This window comes from Myxocyprinus asiaticus, chromosome 36 (genome assembly GCF_019703515.2).
Source record: "Myxocyprinus asiaticus isolate MX2 ecotype Aquarium Trade chromosome 36, UBuf_Myxa_2, whole genome shotgun sequence".
In the NCBI taxonomy this organism is placed as follows: Eukaryota; Metazoa; Chordata; class Actinopteri; order Cypriniformes; family Catostomidae; genus Myxocyprinus; species Myxocyprinus asiaticus.
The window spans coordinates 42,108,865-42,135,821 of NC_059379.1; the positions used below are offsets into that span (position 1 = coordinate 42,108,865).

Genomic DNA, 26,957 nt, shown 5'->3' on the forward strand with positions numbered 1-26,957 from the left:
AAAAAAAAATAATAATAATAATAATAATAAGATAAAGGATAAGATAAACATTCTGACATTTCTTATAGTGTGTTATAAAATGTTTGGTAGAAACAAATAGACAAATAAAATTATTAGAAATAATAAAGAAATAAAACAAATCTTTTTCACTTTTCTTTTTTAAAGGTGCAGTATGTAAGATTCAGAAACCCTTGATATTAATGACACCTGTGGCCGTTAAGTGAACTGCAGCCAGCTACCTGTTGCTCGTGCTCATGCACACACTCCATAGGGACGCGAGTGAGCATCCAAAACAATGACGTAACATACAAAGGGACTGAACGTGACTCACCAACATCATGCTGACAGATGAGGTAGCATAATTAAAATTACACAGTTATGATTTTTTTACTACAAACTTTGAGACTAAACTAAAACTATTATCAACTAACATAGCATACTGATACACACATACAGCTACATACTACTGAACTATACCAGACAGTTTACTGTTGCACTGTTATGTTGCACTATTGTATGTTTTGTATGTCATATGTTGTACTACGATCAAGAAACCAGCGAATTTGCTTAAATTCATCCTGTATACCTGACTTTTAGTATAAAGAAAAGATTGTTGAAATTATTTGAAAGTTACGAAGTAAGGTAGTTTGCAATTTGTCAGCATTAGCAGGCAAGTTAGCTAAAATTACACAGATCAGTCCTTATGGCACTATATTTCACATGCTTTGCAGTTATGTAAGCTTACCTGTCCAATAAGAAGAACACCAATTCAGGGTCGGTTTTGATCCCCAAAACCGAACGAAGGTCCCTCCAGGAATCAAATGCCCTGCCGATGTTCACTCTAGTTTTCACTCGACCACGATCACGTTCCTGCTTAGCCAGATGGGATTCAGTAGATAAATGTTTTTTGTTTTGTTTTTTGACTTACTCTGAGTTTGTGTAGGAGTCGGTGTTGTGCTGGGAGCCAGATGTTTGCTGGATTTCATCTCTAAGATAACGTTACCTAGCGCTGCAGCTTGTTGTCACTGTTGAATAGCGGAAGAGAAGCAATGAGGCAAGGCTCTCGGGTGCACGCATAAACATCACATCCTTTGGATTTTCCTGGCAAAACCGACCCGCTCCCTTCGCATGAAAATCAGTCTACAGGCTTTAATAGGCAACCTAGGAAGTGCGGGAAGGGCTCATTTTTTAAGTTGTGTTACAAGCCGTTCACACATTGGCAAAAAAAATATGTTACATATTGCACCTTCAAATATTCTGGAAGTATTGTTAGAAAAACAAGGGGAAATTAACCTACTTATGGTTGACTTGTAGTGTAGTTGTCTCTGCATTATAAGCTGTGATAGCAGAAAAAAAATGCACTCTTTATCTTTAAGAATGAATCTCTGTGTTTTTTCACAGGCTAAAAAAGGGCCATATGCATTCCTGTGGGATATGGCAGTGGTGGAGTATGCGGCGCTGACAGATGACGACTGCACTATCACTGTATCCGGCAACAGTATGAGCAGCAAAGGCTACGGCATCGCCTTGCAGCACGGGAGTCCATACCGAGACCTCATCTCACAGAAGTGTGTATATGCCTGTCTCCAACTTTTTTCCAAAAATTTGAATACATGTTAAATAGATATTGTATGATTGTAGGCAAAATCAGTGTTTTTTTGCCATCCAGCCAAGTAATGCAAATATAGAAGAAAAAAAAAATGACTGACCAAAAATGAGGACAGTAAAATTACATGCCATGTTAACTTCCCGTATATAATATTATAGTATGGTATTTGTTGTACTGTCTTTAATGTATCATGCTTTTATATATATATATATATATATATATATATATATATATATATATATATATATATAATAGAAGACTTTTTCCTCATTGTGAAATCACGGAGCCAAACACCAGTTACTTGCCAAGAAATAACAAATGTATTAATTCTTTTAGTTATCAGACATAGGAGAGAAAGCTAAATTTTAATTTGAAGTGTGGTGAATGGTTTTCCAATCGTCCCTCAGTCATGCTGGGGCTTTCTAAATCTTCCTCAGTCTTTCTCTGAAGGAATTACATTTGCAGGGTGTATTTAAGCAAACCATATCAGTTTAAATAACTTCCCCTTGCCTTATAATGTAAAACACACATCCAACTCAAAGAATCAGAATCAGCTTTATTGCCAAGTATGCTTACGCATACAAGGAATTTGTCTTGGTGACAGGAGCTTCCAGTGTACAACAATACAAAAACTATACAAAAACAGCAGCAAGACATAGATAATAATAAAAAAAATAGTTATACACATACGTACATACAAACACATACATACATACACACATACACATACGTAGTGCAATCTAATGCAAATCTGTTATCTGTTATGTACAGTGCAAATACAAATCTTTTATGTACAGTGCAAATGTTTGTTTTGTTTTGTTGTTTTTTTTTCCCAGAGGAATGAAATGGCAGAAGAGGTTGGATGTGTTGGATAAATATAAAAAAGTCTAAGCTGTGTATTGCACATAGTTATTGCTCAATGGGGCAGTTTAACTGTTCATGAGATGGATAGCCTAAGGGAAAAAACTGTTCCTGTGCCTGACGGTTCTGGCGCTCAGAGCTCTGAAGCATCGGCCAGAAGGCAACAGTTCAAAAAGGTAATGGGCAGGGTGAGTGGGGTCCAGAGTGAATTTTCCAGCCTTTTTCCTCACTCTGGAAGTATATAGTTCTTGAAAGGGGGCGGGGGGGCAGGGGGCAACCAATAATCCTCTCATCAGTCCGAACTGTCCTTTGTAGTCTTCTGATGTCTGATTTCATAGCTGAACCAAACCAGACAGTTATTGAAGTGCAGAGGACAGACTCAATGACTGCTAAGTGGAACTGTATCAGCAGTACCTGTGGCAGGTTGAACTTCCTCAACTGGCGAAGGAAGTACAACCTCTGCTGGGCCTTTTTCACAATGGAGTCAATGTGTGTCTCCCACTTCAGTCCTGTGAGATGGTAGTGCCCAGGAACCTGAATGACTCCACTGCTGCCACAGTGCTGTTTAGAATGGTGAGGGGGTCAGTGTTTGGGTGTTCCTCCTAAAGTCCACAATCATCTCCACCATTTTGAGCGTGTTCAGCTCAAAGTTGTTTTGACTGCACCAGACAGCCAGCTGTTCAACCTCCCTTCTGTATGTAGACTCATCATCATGGTGTCGTCTACAAACTTCAGGAGCTTGACAGAGGGGTCCTTGGCGATGCAGTCATTGGTGTAGAGGGAGAAGAGTAGTGGTCCCTGGAGGGCACCAGTGCTGATTGTACAGGTGCTGGAAGTGAGTTTCCCCTATTTCAAAAGCTGCTGCCTGTCCGTCAGAAAGATGGTAATCCACTGACAGATAGACATGGGAACAGAGAGTTGGTGTAATTTATTCTGGAGTATAGCAGGGATGATGGTGTTGAAAGCCAAACTGAAGTCCACAAAAAGGATCCTTGCATATGTCCCTGGTCTGTCCAGATGTTGCAGGATATGATGCATTCCCATGTTGACTGCATCATCCACAGACCTGTTTGCTCAATATGTAAATTGAAGGGGATCTAGAAAGGGTCCAGTGATGTTCTTCAGGTGGGCCAACACCAGTCTCTCAAATAATTTCATGACCACAGACGTCAGGGCGACAGGTCTGTAGTCATTAAGTCCTGTGATTTTTGGTTTCTTTGGGACAGAAATAATGACTGAGCGTTTGAAGCAGCATGGGACTTCACACTGCTCCAGTTATCTATTGAAGATCTGTGTGAAGATGGGGGCCAGCTGGTTAGCACAGGATCGAAGACACGCTGGTGAGACGCCATCTGGGCCTGAAGCTTTCCTCGTCTTTTGTTTCCGAAAGATGTGGCTCACATCATCTTCACAGATCTTAAGTGCAGGTTGAGTAGCAGGAGGGGGGAGGAGGGGGGTTTCAGGAGGTGTTGGTGTTTGTGTGAAGTGAAGGTCAGAGTGGGTGTGCAGTGTGAGATTGGGCCTTTCAAATCTGCAGTAGAACATTCAGGTCATCAGCCAGTTGTTGGTCCACCACAGGGTTGGGGGTAGGAGTCCTGTAATTTGTGAGTTGTTTCATGCCACTCCACACTGATGCAGGGTCGTTAGCTGAAAACTTGTTTTTCAGCTTCTCAGAGTATCTTCTTTTAGCCACTCTGATTTCCTTGTTCAGTGTGTTCCTGGCCTGATTGAACAAGACTTTATCCCCACCTTAAGCATCCTCTTTGGCCTGACGAAGCTGCCTGAGCTCTGCTGTAAACCACGGTTTGTCGTTGTCGAACTTTAAATAAGTCCTATTAGGAATGCACATATCCTCACAGAAACTGATATATGATGTAACAGTATCTGTGAGCTCGTCCAGGTCTGTGGCTGCAGCCTCAAAAACACTCCAATCTATGCAATCGAAGCAGGCTTGTAGTTCCCGCTCTGCTTCATTGGTCCATCTCTTTACAGTCCTTACTACTGGCTTGGTTGATTTTAATTTCTGCCTGTAGGTTGGAAGAAGATGAATCAGACAGTGATCAGAGAGTCCCAAAGCTGCTCTAGGGACAGGGCGATATGCATCCTTTATTGTTGTGTAGCAATGATCCAGTATATTTCTGTCTCTGTTGGGGCATGTAATGTGCTGTTTGTATTTGGGCAGTTCACGTGTGAGATTTGCTTTGTTAAAATCCCCAAGAATAATAATAACTGAGTCTGGGTATTGTTGTTGTGTGTCTGTGATTTGATCAGCCAGCTGTTGCAGCGCCGCATTCCAACACGTGTTTGGCGCGATATTCACACTCACTAGAATAAACGAAGAAAACTCCCGTGGCGAATAGAAAGGCTTACAGTTAATAAAGAGCGCTTCCAAATTAGGACAGCCCATCCTTTTTAATGTTGTTACATCTGTACACCAACTTTTACTGATGTAAAAGATGTTCCACCGCCTCTCGTTTTCCCCGTTAACTCCGCCATGCAACCTGCTCTGAACAGCTGAAAGCCCGGCAGATGTAATGCGCTGTCCAGAATGGCTTCACTCAGTCAGGTTTCTGTGAAGCACAAGGCAGCAGAGGTTGAAAAGTCTTTGTTTGTGTGGGTGAGGAGATGTAGTTCGTCCGTTTTGTTAGGAAGAGAGCGGAGATTCACAAGATGAATGCTCGGCAGGGCTGTTCGAAATCCACGCCAACGGAGTTTGACTAGCGCACCGGCTCGTCTCCCTCGCCTGTGTCTCCTAGCACGTTTAAACAACACAGCCACGCCTCCGACTAAAATGTCCAGCAAAACATCTGAGTATTAAATAAACGGGAAACGACTGTCTGGTATAAGCTGTCAAATATTCAGCAGTTCGTCTCTGGTAAAACTGACTGGAAAAAGATTACTAAACACAGGACAAACAAACAAAAACAACAAAACAATAGGAGTGCTCCACACCGAGGCGGCCATCCGCAGCGCCATCATGACATATATAAGGCAACTCATATATAAAAGAATGGAACATTGCTTACACATGGCTGTAAGAGCTTACACATACAACCTATATAAAGCTTACACATGGCTGTAAGAATGCATATAAGACACATGATGTAAAAGCATAAGTGGAATAATGTAATGCAAATTATCAGTAATGCTATTAAATTATTACAAATACTGATGATAATCAATAATACTGTTCGCTCCGGCCGTCAAGCTCCACCCATCTCCTGGTGTTGCCTGTTATGAAGTGATAGGAGAGAGAAAATTGATAGACCAAAATAAAGAAACAGATATAGGAAAGGAGGGAAAGGAAACATAGGAAGGAACAAAAGAAAACAAAAGGTAAACAAAGAAAACCCAAGCCCATGATTTGTCCCTGTAATAGTATAAGGACGAGCAAGGAGGAGGACGGAACCGGCTAAACAGTGAACATAAAGGTTTAATGATATAAATGAACTTAAAACAACATAAAACATAAACAAAAAGACACACATGCAGTGCGTCTCTCTCTCTCTTGAACTGGTGCCTCCAGCTCGTCTTTATCCCCCTCCCAGTTGATTAGCCTGATTCAGGGCCGGCCGTGTGTCCTCATGGCCCGGCCCTGCCCTGCCCTCCTCCTCGTCACAGTCCCCATCTCATACTTTAGGTTCGGTTTCAGTTTTTTTTACAGCCATTCTTGTCTTCAGCAGGGTAACAGTTCTGCAAACATACTTAAACTCAAAAATCAAAAACAAAACAAAGAATTCTCCAAACAATTAATCATGGTTTCTTTCATTTAGATATCAAGACTTTGCAGTCTTTGATTTTAAGATTATTCACAATTTTTTCTCCACATTTCCAATGTAGGAATCAATTTCATCTTAAAACTAAAATAACTAAATTTTTGGTACTTAAAAATCACTTCTATTGACTTAACCCCTACACCTGAACTGAAGCTTTTCTATTTCCTATTTCTATTTTCTCAAGCTTCATCTAAAAACATCATAAGAATAGGAATATGAAACCACATAAAAACTTGAAGAGGTTAAACTCCTGGAATTTTAACAAACACCATTTCCATAATAAAGGGACAAATTATCATAAATAGTGTAGCATAAACATCAAGGCAATGTATAATGTTGACACTCTGGATCCCATAAACTGGACCAGATAGAACATAAAACAGGCACATGAATGTGAAGTTCTCACATTTAAAGTTTGCTTTTCATACTTAAGTTACAAGATAGTATTTGGTCTAGACAATTTTTTTTTTTTATTAGTCAGTTTCACCTTTTCACTAATTTCTCTTTCCCAATTCTCAGACAATTCTATTTAAATTATTATTAACTATAAACTTAAAAACAAAAATCAAACAAGCAGTCTTAATCTTTAGTCACCACCATGTTTTTTTTCTCATTCTTCATTAGTATTAAAAATGGACATGAGTTCAGTAAAAGCTTAAGTAAAAGTAGTCAATTATCTTTCAATCTTAATTATTCATCATTCAAACATTCCAATGTTTCTTTAATACTTACAGTCTCCTAAGTCAGGCACACCTTTGTCTGTGATGGCTCTCAATAGCCTACCTCCAAACCAGTCTATACATAATACACTTTTACACAGGGTATGATCCCTTGATGGCACATTTACAGAATGTTTAGTATTTTAACTCTGTGATAAGCTATTTTAGGAATATGGTTATTAAAATGCAGTTGGAACTCACAATTTTTGAGCAGATTCCTCTAGACCTCCCTTTCGATGCTTCTGGCCTAATAGCATCCATCCACTTCCTTAACCCATATCACACCTCCCTACTTGTGCAGGTGCCCAGGGTGGTGATGCCCTGCCTTAGGTTGCCCCCTTTTGACCATTGGAGAGTCTTACCTGTCATTGGGTCATCACCTCTTGCCACTGGGTTACCGCTTTGTTCCCTCTGGCAATCTCTTATAATTTGGTTTTAGTAAAGAAATATTCTCTTTTGTTTCAGTGAGTATCACTTGAGAACCATCACAGCTAATGGAACCATCTACAACTGCTTAAATATGGAGATATTTCAAAACAGGGTTAAATTCACAAATCATCATTCAAAATTCAACAATCTATTAAAAATGTCCAAATTAAAAATGAAATAACAATACTAAAATTTAACTCATTAACAGATCATAAATTTTCATTCAGGTTGTATTTCCGCTTCTTTATTAAATGTCACAAAACTCTCAGGAATCCACCTGAGAGTAGTGTAATTAGCATAAAAGACATTCAAGTCTCCTCTGTTTACCCACCAGCCTTTCTGTAATATGAGGGTGCTCTCTGGATAATTTTCGGGGAGTGACCAATCCAATTGGTAACTCTAACTTTGTGTAACGTTTTTGTGTATTTTTGTTCATATGTTATTTCATGTGATTTCCTGTTCCCGCCATGTTTCATGTGTTTTGTTCTTATTGGTTCCTTGGTTCCTTAGTCTTATCTTGATATTGGTTCATGTTTCTTTGTCTTGTTATCAGTCTTGCATTTTCATTGGTTTTCTTTTTAACTTGTTTACCCAAGTCTCTGTATTTAAGCTCTCATGTTTGTGATAGTCCTGGGTCGAGCATTGCTGGTGTAATGATTGCAGTAACATTGTATTCTAGTCTTTCTCAAGTCAAGTCAAGTCAAGTCTTAATCTTATTCAAGTCTAGTTAAGTTCATGTTTATGTTTTGTTTTGGAGTTATTTCAGATTCACATATTTGGATTTATTCACTTGTAAATAAACTGCACTTGGGTTCCACATCATCTTCGTCATCGTTTGTCTGTTCCTGTCTTCAGCCTGCCAGAACGTTACAGAATACTCGAACTACTATGAACCCAGCAGTTCAGCTTATGTGTCTCTGCCAAGGGAAGCGTTCCAATGAAGAATTTGTGGTGGAGTTCTGTGAACTATGTGATCTGGTGAATTTTGGTGAGGTATCCCTCAAGTTGTTTTTCATGCAGGATTAGACAAGCCCATCTATTCCCAGATGCCACCAGGGGGAATAGATTGGACTCTTCAATGGTATATCGACTTTGCCTTACTTTTGAGTGGTTTGTCTTTCACTGTGGGAGTGGCTGGTGAGGATTTCGGCACTCCTACAGTGGCCGCCTCACCAGAGTTCCCCGTCACGGCCGCCTCACCAGAGTTCCCCGTCACGGCCACCTCACCAGAGTTCCCTGTCACGGCCGCCAAGCCAGAGTTTCCCGTTACGGTCAACAAGCCAACGCCCATGCCTGCCATGGTCAGCGAGCCAGTGCCCACACCTGCCATGCTCAACGAGCCAGCACCCACGCCTGCCACGGTCAATGAGCCAGAGCCCACGCCTGCCACGGTTAATGAGCCAGCACCCAAACCTGCCATGTTCAATGAGCTAGCACACACACCTGCCACATTCAACGAGCCAGTGCCATGCCAGCGCCCATGCCAGCCATGGTCAATGAGCCAGAGCCCATACCTGCCATGGTCAACGAGCCAACGGCCATGCCTGCCACGGTTAACGAACCAGCGCCCATGCCAGCCACGGTCAATGAGCCAGTGCCCACGCCTGCCACGGTCAACAAGCCCCCATCAGCAGGCGTAGGCACTGGCTTGTTGACTGTGGCTGGTTTGGGTGCTGGCTTGTTAACTGCGGCAGCTGTGGGCGCTGGCTCATTGACTGTGGCAGGCATGGGCGCTGGCTCGTTGACCATGGCAGGCATGTGCTCTGGCTCATTGACCATGGCTGGCATGGGCGCTGGCGTGGCGCTGGCTCGTTCAATGTGGCAGGTGTGGACAAATACAAGACACAAGGCAGAGACGTAATCATAGAAGCAGGCAAAGTAGTCGTTACACAGGTAATCAGTCCAACCAGGCAAACAGAGCAAAACAGTAATCCAAAATAGGTAATCCAGTAAAGCAGGCACAATGGTCATAACAAGTAGGCAATAAACAGGCAATGAGAATAACGCTTGGTAAGGCAGTGAAACTGGCAATACTTCGCAAAATGGAAAATCATGGCTATTTATATGATGCAAACAGGAAGTCACCATAGAAGAAACTGTACAGTGTCAGTATTCAGGAGAGGGCTCCCTTTAGTGGTCGGCTGAAGGTATACCAGCCTCATTCATTACAAACTGACTTGATTCTAATGATCTGAGAGGTCTGTTAGGTTTATATTCAATGAGCATATGAAATGTATTTAGGTCCTAGGCTATTGAGCGATTTATAAATGAGTAATAGTACTTTAAAATAAATTCTAAATGTAACTGGAAGCCAGTGTAAAGACCTGAGGACTGGAGTAATATGCTCAGATTTTTTGGTTTGGGTGAGAATCCTGAGAGTGGCATTCTGAATAAGCTGCAGGTGTCTAATGTTTTTTTTTGGGAAGGCCGGTTAGGAGTCCATTGCAGTAGTCTACCCTACTGGTGATGAATGTATGTTTCTCTAAGTCTTGACTGGATACAAAACATCTAATTCTGGCTATATTTTTTAGATGATAGTAGGCTGATTTAGTTATTGCTTTGATGTGACTACTGAAACTAAGGTCTGACTCCAAAATGACACCAACATTTCATACTTGATTTTTGTCTTAGGCCCTTGGAGTCAAGGTATGTATTCACCATTGGAATTTCGCCTTTGTTGCCAAATACAATGACCTCTGTCTTGTCATTGTTTAACTGAAGGAAGTTTTGGCACATCCAACTGTTAATTTCATCAATGCACTGGCACAGAGAGTCCATGGGGCTATAGTCAATTGGCGATAGGGCTAGGTTGATCTGGGTATCAATCTAGCCCTAGATTGATCAAATAGCTATGGTATGCAATTTGGTTCTTTTTCATAATTTGGCCTAGTGGGAGCATATACATGTTGAACAGGAGCAGTGCAAGTATTGAGCCTTCTGGGACTCCACACGTCATGGATGTCCACTCAGATTCATATTTGCCTGTGTTCACATAGTAACCCCTACCTTCTAGATATGACCTGACCCAGCTAAGGACCGTCCCAGAGAGCCCTACCCAGTTTTCCAATCTGTCTAGGAGAATGTTGTGGTCAACAGTGTCTAAAGCAGCACTAAGATCTAATAATACCAGCACTGATATTTTGCCTGAATCTGTATTTAGCCGATTATCATTTAGGATCTTTATAAGCGCCGTCTCTGTGCCTATGATGCGGTTGGAAACTAGACTGTAAATTGTCCAAGTAGCCATTCGAGATTAAGAATTTGTTCAACTGATTGAAAACAACCTTTTCAATGATTTTGCCTATGAAAGGAAGATTTGAAATTGGTCTGTAGTTGTTCAATATTGAGTTATCTAGATTGTTCTTTTTAAGAAGGGGCTTGTCAGCTGCAGTTATCAGGGACTTCGGAAATGTGCCTGAAAGGAGTGATGCATTTACTATTTCTAACAGATCTTTTTCCAGACATTTAAACACATTTTTGAAAAATTTTGCGGGGAGTGTGTCAAGACAGCAGGTTGAAGTTTTAAGATGCTGTACTATTTCTTCCAGGGTTTTGCCATCAATTTCCTCAAAATCGGACATAGTGACTAATTTCTGAAATTTTTGTGGTGGGTGCTGTCTGATCGCCATTCTAATATAATTTATTTTCTTCATGAAAAAAGATGCAAACTCGTTGCATTTTCTGTCAGAGAGCATTTCACAGGCAACCTGTGTTGGGGGTTTGTTAGTCTCTCTACAGTAGCAAAAAGAGTGCGGGTGTTGTTTATATTGCTGTTAATAATGTTTGAGAAAAAGGTCTGCCTAGCTGTGCCTAATTCCAAATTGAAAGCATGAAGGCTGTCTTTATAGATATTATAATGGACTTCAAGTTGTGTTTTCTGCCACATTCATTCTGCTTTCCTGCATTTTCTTTTCATGTTTTTCACTGCTGTTGTGTTTCCCCAAAATCCTCCACGTGCAGCAATGACAGCTTTGCAGATCTTTGGCATTCTAACTGTCAGTTTGTCCAAATACTCAGGTGACAATTCACCCCATGCTTCCTGTAGCACTTGCCATAGATGTGGCTGTCTTGTCGGGCACTTCTCACGCACCTTACAGTCTAGCTGATCCCACAAAACCTCAATGGGGTTAAGATCCATAACACTCTTTTCCAATTATCTGTTGTCAAATGTCTGTGTTTCATTGCCCACTCTAACTTTTTATTTTTGTTTTTCTGATTCAAAAGTGGCTTTCTCTTTGCAATTCTTCCCATAAGGCCTGCACCCCTGAGTCTCCTGTTTCTTTTTTGCCATTTTTGTCCTAATATTGACCTTAAGATATGCCAGTCTATTGCATACTGTGGCAATTCAAAAACAAACACAAAGACAATGTAAAGTTTCATTTAACAAACCAAAAAGCTTTCAGCAGTGTTTGATATAATGGCAAGTGATTTTCTAGTACAAAATTAGCAGTTTAGCATGATTACTCAAGGATAAGGTGTTGGAGTGATGAGTGCTGGAAATGGGGCTTGTCTAGATTTGATAAAAAATTACTTTTTCAAATAGTGGTGGTGCTGTTCCCTATCTGTCACTCACTCGATGTTGTGTCGATGTAGTGACACTAGGGGTCACACTTGGGAGCCCCAAACACCTCTGCTTTTTTGAAAAAAGGCCAATGAGAATTGGCGAGTGGAATTTGCATGCCACTCCCCCAGACATATGGGTATAAAAGGAGCTGGTATGCAACCACTCATTCAGATTTTCTCTTCAGAGCTGAGCTGTTGTATTCAGTGCACTGAATTCAATTCCCTCCAAAGACGCACCTCAAAACTGCTGGATTTACAGCGCATTTCAGTGGCTTCTCCCCCTCTACACCCGTGGAGTGCAGAGAACGCCCCTGGGCACTTCGGCAAAGCGAAAATAAGAAAGTATATTCTAAAATAGTATATTTTCATTCAAAAAAAGAGCGGCACACACGGAATGTCTTTTTAAAGATGTCTTTCCGTTTGTGTGTTATTCCTGGTTGCGGTCATTATCTCCGCTTCTGACGGCCACGATCGCTGCCTTACGTGTCTGGGCACTGCCCACGCGGAGACATTGTTCGTGGATGAGTCATGTCCTCATTGCGAGAACATGACCATTGCAACGTTCCGGTCGGGCTCTCGCACGAGACTGCCGACTCGTCTCAGTGTGAGTTCAACTTCTCATTCGGAGCTCGGGAAGACGATGAGTTATCGAGCGCAGCATCGGAGAGTGAGCTTGTCCAGACTGATGCAGAGGCTTCGGCTGGGCTTCCTCCTTCGGGAACGGTCACCCAGTCTCAGGCTGAGACTGAGACTGGCGGTTTCGGTTTGCCTTCGAAGGCCAGGCATACCAGTACAAGGTCCTCCCCTTCGGCCTGTCCTTGTACCCTCGTGTCTTCGCGAAGGTCGCAGAGGCAGCCCTTCCCCCGCTAAGGGAAGTGGGTGTCCACATCCTCAACTATCTCGACGACTGGCTAATCCTAACTCAGTCTTGAGAGTTGCTGTGTGCACACAGGGACCTCGTGCTCCGGCACCTCTGCCGACTGGGGCTTTGGGTCAACTGGGAAAAGAGCAAGCTCTCCCCGGTTCAGAGCATCTCTTTTCTCGATTTCTCTCTTGATGACAGCACGCCTCACGAATGAGCGTGCACAGTCGGTGCTTAACCAGACAGAGGACAGCGGTTACACTGAAAATTTTTCAGTGGCTCCTGGGGCATATGGCATCCTCAGCAGCAGCCACACTGCTCGGGTTGATGCATATGAGACCGCTTCACACTGGCTTCAGACTCGAGTCCCAAGATGGGCCTGGCGCCGTGGGACACATCGCATGACCATCACGCCGATCTCGCCGCCTCTTCAGCCTTTGGACCGATCTTGCATTTCTACGGGCAGGGGTTCCCCTAGAGCAGGTCTCCAGGTTACAACAGAAGCCTCCAAGATGGACTGGGGTGCCATATGCAACGGGTACACAGCCGCCGGCTACTGGACTGGCCCGCGGCTGCATTGGCACATCAACTGCCTAGAGTTGTTGGCAGTACTGCTTGCCCTGTGGAGGTTTCGGCCATTGATCCAGGGCAAGCACGTGTTGGTCCGGATGGACAACACCCGTCGCTGTCAATAGGGACATAAAGATAATCTAAAAGGTAACATCATTGGAATTATAAAACCTAAAAAGTCATCCTGACAACATTCATTAGATTTTTACTATACTATACACTATACTATTATTAAACTATACGCTATACTAAACATTATACTATACTATACACCATACTATACACCACACTATACTATATTATACTATGCTATAATCCACTATACTATACTAAACACTGTACTATACCATACACCATACTATACTATACACTTCTGTACTGTACTATACTATATTATACTATGCTATAATCCACTATACTGAACTAAACACTATACTATACACTATGCAGTACTATACACTATACTATATTATAGTATACTTTGCTATACTATACAGTATACTTTTCTATACTATACGACTGTATATTATACTATTATTGACTATTATATACTATACTGTTATAATCTATTCTATTCTTTTATTTTCTATACTACACTATACTATATTTTTCTAAACTATACCATTCTATATTATACGTCTCTATTCTATTTTATACAACAGTATATTCTATATTATTCTGTTATACAATACTATTATATTATATACTATACTGTTCTATACTGTATATCTCTGTGTGTATAAGACAAATCTCCCTTGTGTGTATTCTCATCTCTCCTCTTTCATCTGCATTTTTATCTGAAAGACTGAAGTGTGTATGGCTTTTGGAGCTTCTATTGTTCAGGGACTCTCTAGAGTTTGTGAAAGCTATTTTCATAATTATCACAATCTGGCAAAACTTTGGGGAATTTTACAGCTTGTCTGGTGCAGAGGATGTATTGAGGTGACTGCAGAAATTGAATATGACAAAATATCCCATGCGATGTTATTGCTTCTAATACAATAAGAGATATATATTTAATTGTCTTGTGTAGGTGTTCAAGAAAAAGCAAGAACATGTTTCAAGATTCAATAGGTATATAAAGCCACTCACAAATATTTAAATGACAAGTTCTCCAATTAATTAGCTAAATGACTAGCAATGCAATGGGAGTGATGGATATACAATTATTAACTGCCATTCCTAATTACACACAAAGCCTTGATTCATTAATTGCTGTATCTTGGGTTCAGTTTTTACACTTTACAGATTGATCCCTTTGTTAATGGAGCAGATGCTGGCGGACTGTCTAAAGCTCCACATAATCACTTGTAACCAATTAAGACTGTATATTGTTATTGCAGTGGATTGGTAAAACATGGTAATGATCTCTCTGGTTGACTGTGTTCTCATGCACTCTCTATTGATCCAAAAAGAATATCTTAACATGACTCAACCACTAGCAATACCAAACTTTGCTCATGAAAACATGATGTAACAGCAGTGCCATATTATAAAATTGTCTTTGTTTTGTCCCAAATGTTATTGGAAATTAAGTGGGTTCAGTTGTTTCCGAAGACTATAAACAAATTGCAGTTTTTCTAGTTAGTTTCTTTGTCAGCTGTTTTGTATATCAACAGCTTTCATGAACCACAGATGTTATTCACAACACCAGAATAAAATGTAAACCTATTATTCATATTTACACAGCAAGTTAATATAGAAAATACTGTATCTATTCAAGCTAACTAACGAATAAATACAATTTTAAATGAACTACACTCCAAAAGAGATGTAAATAAATGCATGACAACATACTGTAGGTAAAACACAATAAGAAATGTCCCTTTTTCAGGACACTGTATTTTAAAGATAATTTTGTACAAATTCAAATAACTTTACAGATCTTTATTGTAAAGGGTTTAAACAATGTTTTCCATGCTTGTTCAATGAACCATAAACAATTAATGAACATGCACCTGTGGATCGGTCATTAAGACACTAACAGCTTACAGACGGTAGGCAATTAAGGTCGCAGTTATAAAAACTTAGGAAGTGTCCTAAGTTTTTATAACTGTGACCTTTCTATGGACTCTGAAAAACACCAAAAGAAAGATGCCCGGGGTCCCTGCTCATCTGCGTGAACATGCCTTAGGCATGCTGCATGGAGGCATGAGGACTGCAGATGTGGCCAGGGCAATAAATTGTAATGTCCGTACTGTGAGACACCTAAGACAGCACTACAGGGAGACAGGAAGAACAGCTAATTGTCCTCGCAGTGGCAGACCACGTGTAACAACACCTGCACAGGATTGGTACATCTGAATATCACACCTGCGGGACAGGTACAGGATGGCAACAACAACTGCCCAAGTTACACCAGGAATGCACAATCCCTCCATCAGTGCTCAGACTGTCCGCAATAGGCTGAGAGAGGCTGGACTGAGGGCTTGTAGGCCCGTTGTAAGTCAGGTCTTTACCAGACATCACCGGCAACAATGTCGCCTATGGGCACAAATCCACCTTCTCTGGACCAGACAGGACTGGCAAAAAGTGCTCTTCACTGACGAGTCGCAGTTTTGTCTCATCAGGGGTGATGGTCGGACTCGCGTTTATCGTCAAAGGAATGAGCGTTGCACCGAGGCTTGTACTCTGGAGCGGGATCGATTTGGAGGTGGAGGGTCTGTCATGGTCTCCCCAGACCATGCTGTAACCGATGTCACAGCATCATCGGACTGAGCTTGTTGTTAGTGCAGGCAATCTCAACGCTGTGTGTTACAGGGAAGACATCCTCCTTCCTCATGTGGTACCCTTCCTGCAGGCTCATCCTGACATGACCCTCCAGCATGACAATGCCAGCAGCCATACTGCTCGTTCTGTGCATGATTTCCTGCAAGTGAGGAATGTCAGTGTTCTGCCATGGCCAGCGAAGAACCCGGATCTCAATCCCATTGAGCATGTCTGGGACCTGTTGGATCAGAAGGTGAGGGCTAGGGCCATTCCCGCCAGAAATGTCCGGGAACTTGCAAGTGCCTTGGTGGAAGCTTGGGGTAACATCTCACAGCAAGAACTGGCAAATCTGGTGCAGTCCGTGAGGAGGAGATGCACTGCAGTACTTAATGCAGCTGATGGCCACACCAGATACTGACTGTTACTTTTGATTTTGAACCCCCCCCCCTTTGTTCAGGGACGCATTATTACATTTCTGTTTGTCACATGTCTGTGAAACTTAATCAGTTTATGTCTTAGTTGTTGAATCTTTCTATGTTCATACAAATATTTACACATGTTAAATTTGCTGAAAATAAAAGCATTTGAAAGTGAGAGGACGTTTCTTTTTTTGCTGAGTTAAACTGCTCCTGCATAAATGTGCTCGCCTCGGTTGCTTTCTGTGTATCCTTCATGAGTTAAAAGCAGCTCTTACTGTACATTCATACAGACGGGATCATCACAGCCGTTTTGTAATACTGAGACCAAATCAGACCAGAAAACAACACAAAAACATTTTAAACTTCTGAATGAGAGATGTTTACCGTGATGAACTGCTGGACGTGTGTACTCACTGGTCACACATCAGACACGCTGGCATACAGAGATGAATCATGGATAAAATGTAGGAAATATTTGTACTGACTTCAGAACTATATACACTTTTCCTGGGAATTTTTTTTCTTGGTATTGTTTCATGGGTGTTTTTCCATTCACCGCCATTGTTTCCTCTCACTGATGGTCACAAATATGGGGGCTGCAAGGAAAAAGTGACATCACTGAAAAAGGTTTGGAAATTGGAAATTGGAAATTTTTCAGTGGCAACCCAAAGCAAATTCAATATTATTTAATTTGTGTTTGGCACTTCATAAGTGCTAAATATGATTCCCTATCTGTCACTCACTCGACATTGTGTCGATGTAGTGACACTAGGGGTCACTCTTGGGAGCCCCAAACACCTCTGCATTTTTGAAAAAAGGCCAGTGAGAATTGGCGAGTGGAATTTGCATGCCACTCCCCCGGATATACGGTTATAAAAGGAGCTGGTATGCAACCACTCATTCAGATTTTCTCTTCGGAGCCGAGCGGTTCTATTCATTGAAGCTGAATTCATCCGCAAAGTTCATTCACCTCATCTGCTGGATTCTACAGCGCATTTCAGCGGCTTCTCCCCCTCTGCACTCATGGAGTGCAGAGAACGCCCCTGGGCACTTCGGCAGAAACAACTAAAAGAGCATATTCTAAAAAGAGTATATTTTCTTTCTAAAAGAGCGGCACACATGGAACATCTTTTTAAAGATGCTTTTCCGTTTGTGTGTTATTCCTGGTTTCGGTCGATATCTCTCCGCTTCTGATGGCCACGATCGCTGTCTTATGTGTCTGGGCACAGCCCACGCAGAGACATTATTCATGGATGAGTCATGTCCTCATTGCCCAGCAGTTCTCGGTGGTGAAGAAGCAGATGGATGTCTTACAACATATCCTGCCCCGGCGCAGCTTAAGACTCTGCACCCTGTCTGCTTGTCGCCAAGGGTGTCCTCCTGCAGAAACAACACCAGCTCCGCCGCAACCCGCCCCCATCGCCCAGCTCCAGCATGGAGACCTCCGCAGGGAGTAGATGCCATCCGTCTTGCGGCCGGCCGCTAAGAACCCGAGGTAGGCTTCGAAGCGCCCCTGAGACGTGCGACCCAGGGGCTAAACCCTGAGGAAGGACCTTCTTTCTCAGGGATGGGGCACCATCTGGCACCAGCGACCAGACCTCTGGAATCGCCATGTCTGGCCCCTGGACGGGACGCAGAAGACCTAAGTGGCCTACCACCCGCGGTGGTAGACATGATCACTCAGGTTAGGGCTCCCTTTACGAGGTGCCTGTATGCCTTGAAGTGGCGTCTGTTCGCTAAGTGGTGTTCTTCCTGATGCGAAGACCCCCAGAGATGTGCAGTCGGATCAGTGCTTTCCTTCCTGCAGGAGAGGCTGGAGGGGCGGCTGTCCCCCTCCACCCTGAAGGTGTATGTAGCCGCTATTTCGGTGCATCACGATGCAGTAGATTGTAAGTATTTGGGGAAGCACGACTTGATCAACAGGTTCCTGAGAGGTGCTAGGAGGTTGAGTCCCTCCAGACCGTGCCTCGTCCCCTCATGGGACCTCTCCGTAGTCCTTTGGGGTCTAAAGGGAGCTCCCTTTGAGCCCTTGGAGTTAGCTGAGCTTAAGGCACTCTCTTTGAAGACTGCTCTCCTGACTGCGCTCACTTCCATCAAAAGGGTAGGGGAACTGCAGGCATTCTCTGTCAGCGAATCGTGCCTGGAGTTCGGTCTGGGTTACTCTCACGTGATCCTGAGACCCCGACTGGGCTATGTGCCCAAGGTTCCTACGACTCCTTTTAGGGATCAGGTGGTGAACCTGCAAGCGCTGCCCCAGGAGGAGGCAGACCCAGCCTTGGCGTTGCTGTGTCCGGTGCGAGCTTTACGCATCTATTTGGATCGCACGCAGAGCCTTAGAAGTTCCGAGCAGCTCTTTGTTTGCTTTGGTGGTCAGCGTAAAGGAAGCGCTGTCTCCAAAAATAGGATCACCCACTGGGTCATCGACACCATCATGATAGCATATCAGGCTCAGGACGTGCCACCCCCTGGAGTGTGTTGCGGCCTCCTTGGCCCTGGCCAGTGGTGCCTCTTTGGCAGACATCTGCAGAGCAGTGGGCTGGGCAACACCCAACACCTTTGCGAGGTTCTACAATCTCCGGTTTGAGCTGGTCTCGTCCCATGTATTGGCAGGCACGATCAGGTAAGTTCCGGGACAACTGGCCGGGTGTACCACTTGCACATAGCACCTTTCGCTTGAAGTGAAGACGTGTGCTCTTGACTCCCAGTCATGTTCACAGACTGTGATCCCTGGATGACTTTCCGCCTTAGCCCTCTGGCAGCTGAGTTTGCGGAGAAACTCGCTGACTGGCCCAGTATGTGTGCTAATGAGACCCTGTACTGAGGTTGGTGCTCCACATGTGCTGGTTCCCCAAAGGTGACCCCATGTGATATCTTCCGCAAAATTGTTTCTCTGATGACAAACTGCGTCTTCCTTGGGCAGAGGCCCCTCTTCCCCCGGTCGCCATGCTCTGTAGAAACTCCTCCCCTTCGGGTAGGACCTACCATGGGACCTCTCCACATGACATACTTCCGGTAAGACCATGTGACGTATTCCACTCAAAATACCCCCCCCTTTTGGGCGGGGTGTGGTCTCCACGGTGTCTTCCCCTTGGGAGGGACACCCCCCGACGCAGACACTTATGGCTCACAGTCAGTTAACAAATTCCACTCTTTTTGGGGAGAAAAGAGAGGGAAAAGAGGCCTCGGCTGGGCTAGCCTATCCCTGTAGTTGGACAGTTGACTTGTTCCTGATGGACCGTTCGACGCCCATAAGAGCATTGGGGGAGGTTACGTGACAGCCTGGTTCACTGGCTATGAGGCACACAGCAGTCTGCCCATCACACACCACCAGTTCACGTAACACAGTTCAGCTAGTTGTAGCGTTTTGTATAGGGACCCCTAGTGTCACTACATCGACACAATGTCGAGTGAGTGACAGATAGGGAACGTCCTGGTTACTTTAGTAATCTCCGTTCCCTGATGGAGGGAATGAGACGTTGTGTCCTTCTTGCCACAATGCTGAACTACCCGCTGAAATGACCGGGACCTGGTTTCGGCTCCTCAGCACAAAACCTGAATGAGTGGTTGCATACCAGCTCTTTTTATTCCCGTATGTCCGGGGAAGTGGAATGCAAATTCCACTCGCCAATTCTACATTGGCCTTTTGTTTGGGGCTCCCAAGAGTGACCCCTAGTGCCTCTACATCGACACAACATCTCGTTCCCTCCATCAGGGAACCGAGGTTACGAAAGTAACCAGGACGTTTTCATCTGAAATGCGCATCTGCAGGTCACGTAATCGAATTCTTGTTAATGTAAGTGTCACATTAGCCATTGCAGAATCACTCACACCAATGCAATGATCTGCTCTGCGCTACAATATCTCTGGAGCAGGTAGGTGTGTGAATTCACCAGGATTCCTCAATCGGGCTTCACTCGATATTGTGGTGCAGTCCACAAAACTTTTGTGACCCATTTCAATTCTGCTGAAATGTTTTTTCAACTTTAAAGCACTATGGTGGAAGTCAAACATCTCAAATGGCTAGTTCCCTATCTGTCACTCACTCGACGTTGGTGTCGATGTAGTGACACTAGGGGTCACTCTTGGGAGCCCGAGACACCTCTGGTCTTTGATAAAAGGCAAATGAAAATTGGCGAGTGGTATTTGCATGCCACTCCCCCGAACATACGGGTATAAAAGGAGCTGGTATGCAACCACTCATTCAGATTTTCTCTTCGGAGCCGAACGGTCATGCTCATTGAGCTGAATACTACTGTTCATTCACCTGCTGGATCTGACGGCGCATTTCAGCGGCTTCTCCCTCTTCTGCACTGGTGCACTGCAGAGAACGCCCCTGGGCGCTTCGGCAGAAAAACTAGAGAGTATATTTTCTTAAAGAGCATTTTTCCCCTCTAAAAGAGTATATTTCTCTAAAAGAGCGCACACACGGAATGTCTTTTTAAAGACGCGTCTTTTTAAAGATGCTTTTCCGATTGTGTGTTATTCCTGGTTGTGCTCGTTATCTCTCGCCTTCTAACGGTCACAATCACTGTCTTTCGTGTCTGGGCACTGCTCACGCGGAGACAGCGTTCGTGGATGGTCACATTCTCATTGCGAGAATGTGTCCATGGCAACGTTGCGGTCGCGGCTCGCCTTCATAAGGAAGCGAGCCACCCCAGAGGCTCCCGCCTTGGTCCTTTTACCCACGGGTTTGAGGCCAGCGCGGCTAGCACTGGGGGCGATTTGGGGACCCCAATGGGACCGCCTCCGCTGGGTATCCCCCCGCGGACCTCCCATTCCCCAGCACGCTCATCTGCCCCGATCGGGCTTCCGGGTGAGTACGCCGGCTCGTCTCACGGCGAGTTCGACCTCTTATTCGGAGCCCGCGAAAGTGATGAGCTCTCGAGCGCAGCATCGGAGAGCGGGCTCGTCCAGTCGGAAGCCTCAGCTGGGCTCCTCCCTTCGGGGTCGATCGCCCAGTCACAGGCTGACGCGGAGATGACGACATGCTTTCCCGGACAGCCGCGAGCGTCGGTTAGAGTGGATTTCACCGCTCTTCCCTGAACCCTCGCGGCTCGGTGATTGGTTCCTGGGCTCGCGGCGCCGCTCAAAGCCACGCCCCACCCCGTTCCTTTCTTCCCGGAAGTGCATGAAGAGCTGACAAGGTCGCGGGAGGCACCTTTTACTGCCCGGTCCCGATCTTTTCAGCTTCCCCGCTCTCACTACCCTCGATGGTGGGGCGGCCAAGGGTTATTCGGCAATCCCCCGGTGGATAAAGGCACTCGCGGTGCACCTATGCCCGCAGAGTGCCGCCACCTGGCGTGGGTGCCCAAAGCCCCCGTCCAAGGCCTGTAGGTTTACGTCATCTCTGACGGTCAAAGCCTACGGCGCTGCTGGACAAGCCGCCTCCGCCCTGCACGCCATGGCTCTCCTGCAAGTCCGCCAAGGCGCTAAAGGAACTGCACGAGGGTAGTTCCGCCCCGGGATTGATGCAGGAACTGCGCTCGGCGACCGACCTCGCTCTCCGAGCGACGGAGGTCACGGCGCAGTCTCTCGGGCGGACGATGGCCACACTAGTGGTCCAGGAGCGCCACCTTTGGCTCAACCTGGTCGAGATGGGTGAGGCCGACAGGACACGATTCCTTGCTGCCCCCATTTCCCAGGCGGGCCTATTTGGCAACACCGTCGAGGACTTTGCCCAGCAGTTCTCGATGGTAGAGCAGTAGATGGATGCTAGCCGGCTTGTCCTGCCCCGGCGTGGCTCAAGATCCTGCACCCCATCTACTCATCGCCTAGGGCGTCCCCCTGCGGTGACTGCACCGGCTCCACCGCAGCCCGCCCCTCCGGCCCGGCCCCGGCGTGGAGCCCACCGCAGGAAGCCGACGCCACCCGTCTCACAGCCGGCACCGAAGAACCCACGGAGGTCTTCGGAGCGCCCCTGAGACGGGCGACCCAGGGACAACGAAACCCGCTGCTCTGGAGCTGGTAAGCAGATCTTCTTTTTGTTACCTTTTGCATTTAATTGCGCTGCATGCCCAAGTGGCTGCAGTACTCAAGAGCTCCGCAAGAGTGGTTTCCTTGTTCCCTGGGTCACATATTCGGTGTGTACGGCTGGCATCACGACCACCGTCCACCACTCCATTTGGCAGGTTGGCACTCCAGCGGCGGTCTCCCGCCCTGAGCGCCCAGCTGTGGCACAAATCCACCCCCGATGTGACAGTCTCCACGGGTCATGAGGACAGGCCTCTTCCTCCCCCGTCCCAGGCTGTTCCGGGGGTGGTCACAAGGAGCCAGGTAAGTGCTTCGATGTCCTCGGACTCAGCACGGCCATGATGTGGTGTGGCACCTCAAGCTCCGCCCCGCCGCGAGGCCCCACCCGCCGGTACAGTACCGAAAAAAGGCGGTGGGTTGCGGCCAATCTTGGACCTGCGAGTACTGAACTGGGCCTTACACAGACTCCCGTTCAAGATGCTGACGCAAAGACGCATTCTAGCGAGCGTCCGGCATCAAGATTGGTTCGCGGTGGTAGACCCGAAGGATGCGTACTTTCACGTCTCGATCCTTCCTCGACACAGACCCTTCCTGCGGTTTGCGTTCGAGGGTCAGGCGTATTGGTACAAGTCCTCCCTTTCGGCCTGTCCCTGTCTCCTCATTACGAAGATCACAGAGGCTGCCCTTGCCCCGTTAAGGGAGGTGGGCATTCGCATTCTCAGCTATCTCGACGACTGGCTAATCCTAGCTCACTCTCGAGACGGGTTATGCGCACACAGGAACCTGGTGCTCTCACACCTCAGCCGACTAGGGCTTCGGGTCAGCTGGGAAAAGAGCAAGCTCCTCCCGGTTCAGAGCATCTCTTTTCTCGGTTTGGAGTTGGACTCAGTCTCCTTGACGGCGCACCTTACGAACGAGCGCGCCCAGTCGATGCTGGCCTGTTTGAAGGCATTCAAACAGAAAACAGCGGTTCCACTGAAACATTTTCACAGTCTCCTGGGGCATATGGCGTCCTCGGCGGTGGCCACCCCGCTCGGGTTGATGCATATGAGGCCGCTTCAGCACTGGCTCCAAACTCGAGTCCCGAGACGGGCATGGCACCACGGGACACACCGCGTGGCCATTACGTCGGTCTGTCACCATCTTTTCAGCCCTTGGACCGACCTCTCGTTTCCACGAGCAGGTGTTCCGCTAGAACTGGTCTCCAGGCGCGTCGTGGTCATGACAGACGCCTCCAAAATGGGCTGGGGCGCTGTTGGCAACGGGCACGCAGCCGCCAGCCTCTAGACGTGTCCGCGGCTGCGTTGGCACATCAACTGCCTCGAGATACTGGCGATTCTGCTCGCCCTGCGGAGGTTCCGGCCGTTGATCCAGGGCAAGCACGTGCTAGTTCGGACAGACAGCACGGCAGCGGTAGCATATGTCAACCGCCAAGGCGGTCTGCGCTCCCGCTGTATGTCATAACTCGCCCGCCGTCTCCTCCAATGGAGTTAGCAGCACCAAGTCGCTGCAAGCCACTCACATCCTGGGCAACCTCAACACTTCGGCGGATGCGCCGTAACAACAGGTTACCCTCAAGGGAGAGTGGAGACTCCACCTTCAGGTGGTCCAGCTGATTTGGAGTCGATTCAGTCAGGCACAGGTGCACCTGTTCGCCTCCCAAGAATCCTCCCACTGCCCGCTCTGGTACGCCCTCACCGAGGCCTTCCTCGGCATAGACGCGCTGGCACACAGCTGGTCCCCTGGCATTCGCAAATATGCGTTTTCCCCAGTGAGCCTGCTCGCACAGACCCTGTGCAAGGTCAGGGAGGACGAGGAGAAGGTCATCCTGGTAAGCACCCTACTGGCCCACCCAGACGTGGTGCTCGGACCTCACACTCCTCGTGACAGCTCCCCCCGGGCAAATTCCCCTGAGGAAGGTCCTTCTTTCTCAGGGAAGGGGCACCATCCGGCACCCACGCCCAGACCTCTGGAATCTCCATGTCTGGCCCCTGGACGGGACGCAGAAGACCTAAGCTGTCTCCCACCTGCGGTGGTAGACACATTCACTCAGGCTAGGGCTCCCTGTACGAGGCGCCTGTATGCCTTTAAGTGGTGTCTGTTCGCTAAGTGGTGTTCTTCCCATCAGGAAGACCCCCAGAGGTGCGCAGTCAGATCAGTGCTTTCCTTCCTGCAAGAGAGGTTGGAAGGGAGGCTGTCCCCTTCCACCTTGAAGGTGTACGTTGCTGCCATAGCAGCACACCATGACGCAGTCGACGGTAAGTCCTTAGGGAAGCATGATCTGATCATCAGGTTCCTAAGAGGTGCCAGGAGGCTGAATCCCTCCAGGCCACGCCTTGTTCCCTCATCGGACCTCTGTAGTTTTTCAGGGTCTACAGAGAGCCCCCTTTGAGTTTTGCAGTCAGCCGGGCTTAAGACACTCTCCTTGAAGACTGCCCTCCTGACTGCGCTCACTTCCATCAAGAGGGTAGGTGACCTGCAAGCGTTCTCTGTCAGCGAAACGTGCCTGGAGTTCGGTCCGGGCTATTCTCACGTGATCCTGAGACCCCCGACCGGGCTATGTGCCCAAGGTTCCCACCACTCCTTTTAGGGACCAGGTGGTGAACCTGCAAGCGCTGCCCCAGGAGGAGGCAGACCCAGCCCTGTCGTTGCTGTGTCCGGTGTGCGCTTTATGCATCTATTTGGATCGCACGCAGAGCTTTAGAATCTCTGAGCAGCTCTTTGTCTGCTTTGGAGTACAGCGGAAAGGAAGCGCTGTCTCCAAGCAGAGAATCGCCCACTGGCTCATTGACGCCATAACTATGGCATGTCTCGCCCAAAACATGCCGCCCCCGGTAGGGCTACGAGCCCATTCTATCCGTGGTGTAGCGGCTTCTTGGGCCCTGGCCAGAGGTGCCTCTCTAACAGACATTGCAGAGCAGCGGGCTGGGCAACACCCAACACCTTTGCAAGGTTCTACAACCTTCGGGTGGAACCGGTTTCGTCCCAGGTAGTGGCACGCAACACAAGCGGATAAGCCCGGGATAGCCGGCCGGGTGTATCGCTTGCACATAGCACCTTCCACCTCCTTTTGAGCTGAAGACGTGCGCTGTTAATTCCCAGTAGTGTTCACAAATGTTGTTCCCTGGTTGACTTCCTCCGAGCCCTGGGGCAGTCAAGTTTTCGGAGAGACTCGCTGCCGGCCCAGTACATGCACTAACTAAGAGCCCAGTTCTGGGGTAGGTGCTCCGCATGTGGCGGTTCCCTGTAAGGCTAACCCCATGCGATCTATATCTTCCGCTAGTTCGTTTCCCTACTGGCAAACTGCATCTTCCTTGGGCAGAGCCCCTCAGTCTCCATGTTGTAGTAACTCCTCCCCTATTGGGCAGGATCTACCTTGAAGGTTCTCCACATGGTTGGAAAGACCATGTGATGTATTCTTCCACTTAAATATCCCCCCCCTCTCTTGGGGCGAAGTGTGGTCTCCGCGGTGTCCTCCCCTTGGGAGGGACACCCCCCGACTAGACCTGGCGGCCAAGTCAGATAATCCCCCTTCTTTTTTAGGGAGTGGAAAAAGAGAAGGGGAAAGAGGCCACGACTGCGTTAAGCCTGTCTCTATCTCTGGGTAGTCGACTTGTCCCCAAAAAGGGCCGTTTGACACTCATAACTGTGTTGGGGGAGGTTACGTGTCGACCTGGTGCGCTGGCTATGAGGCACACAGCAAGTCTGCCCACCACACACCGCCAGTTCACGTAACACAGTTCAGCCTTGTGGCGTTTTGTATAGGGACCCCTAGTGTCACTACATCGACACCAACGTCGAGTGAGTGACAGATAGGGAACGTCGTGGTTACTGGTGTAACCTCCGTTCCCTGATGGAGGGAACGAGACGTTGGTCCCTCCTGCCACAATGCTGAACTACCCGCTGAAATGGCCGGACCTTATATCGGCTCCTCAGCGTAAAACCTGAATGAGTGGTTGCATACCAGCTCCTTTTATACCCGTATGTTCGGGGGAGTGGCATGCAAATACCACTCGCCAATTTTCATTGGCCTTTTATCAAAGACCAGAGGTGTCTCGGGCTCCCAAGAGTGACCCCTAGTGTCACTACATCGACACCAACGTCTCGTTCCCTCCATCAGGGAACGGAGGTTACACCAGTAACCATGACGATAGCACAACATTCTAACCAACACTGATGAGAAAAACAGCTACAACACTGTATCATTTGCCAAAATAAAGGGTTTTTAAACTGCACATCATCACCCTTAACAAAATTCATCACTGCAAACGTAACGAAAATTACATTTCTCAAGGAGACTTGCTTTTAATGTTATGTTGAATATTATTTTATTTGACTTAATACCACAGTAATGAGGAGCCATGCATGATCTTGCCTGAGATTAAGGCATTATAAATGCCATAATGGAAGTACTTTTGTAAATATTCAGTTAAGTAGAATAAAGGGCTTCAAAGTGTAGACCTCTAAAAA

The 26,957-nt window shown here is 46.5% G+C and overlaps 1 protein-coding gene across 1 annotated transcript in view; it reads left to right on the forward strand.

The window, feature by feature from the left end:
• LOC127427159 (glutamate receptor ionotropic, delta-1-like) overlaps window positions 1-26,957 on the forward strand; it is a 764,896-nt gene that overhangs the window by 700,750 nt on the left and 37,189 nt on the right. The window contains exon 14 of the mRNA XM_051674595.1: window positions 1,402-1,568. Coding sequence (XP_051530555.1) covers window positions 1,402-1,568 — 167 coding nt within the window. The remainder of the gene's footprint in view (window positions 1-1,401; window positions 1,569-26,957) is intronic.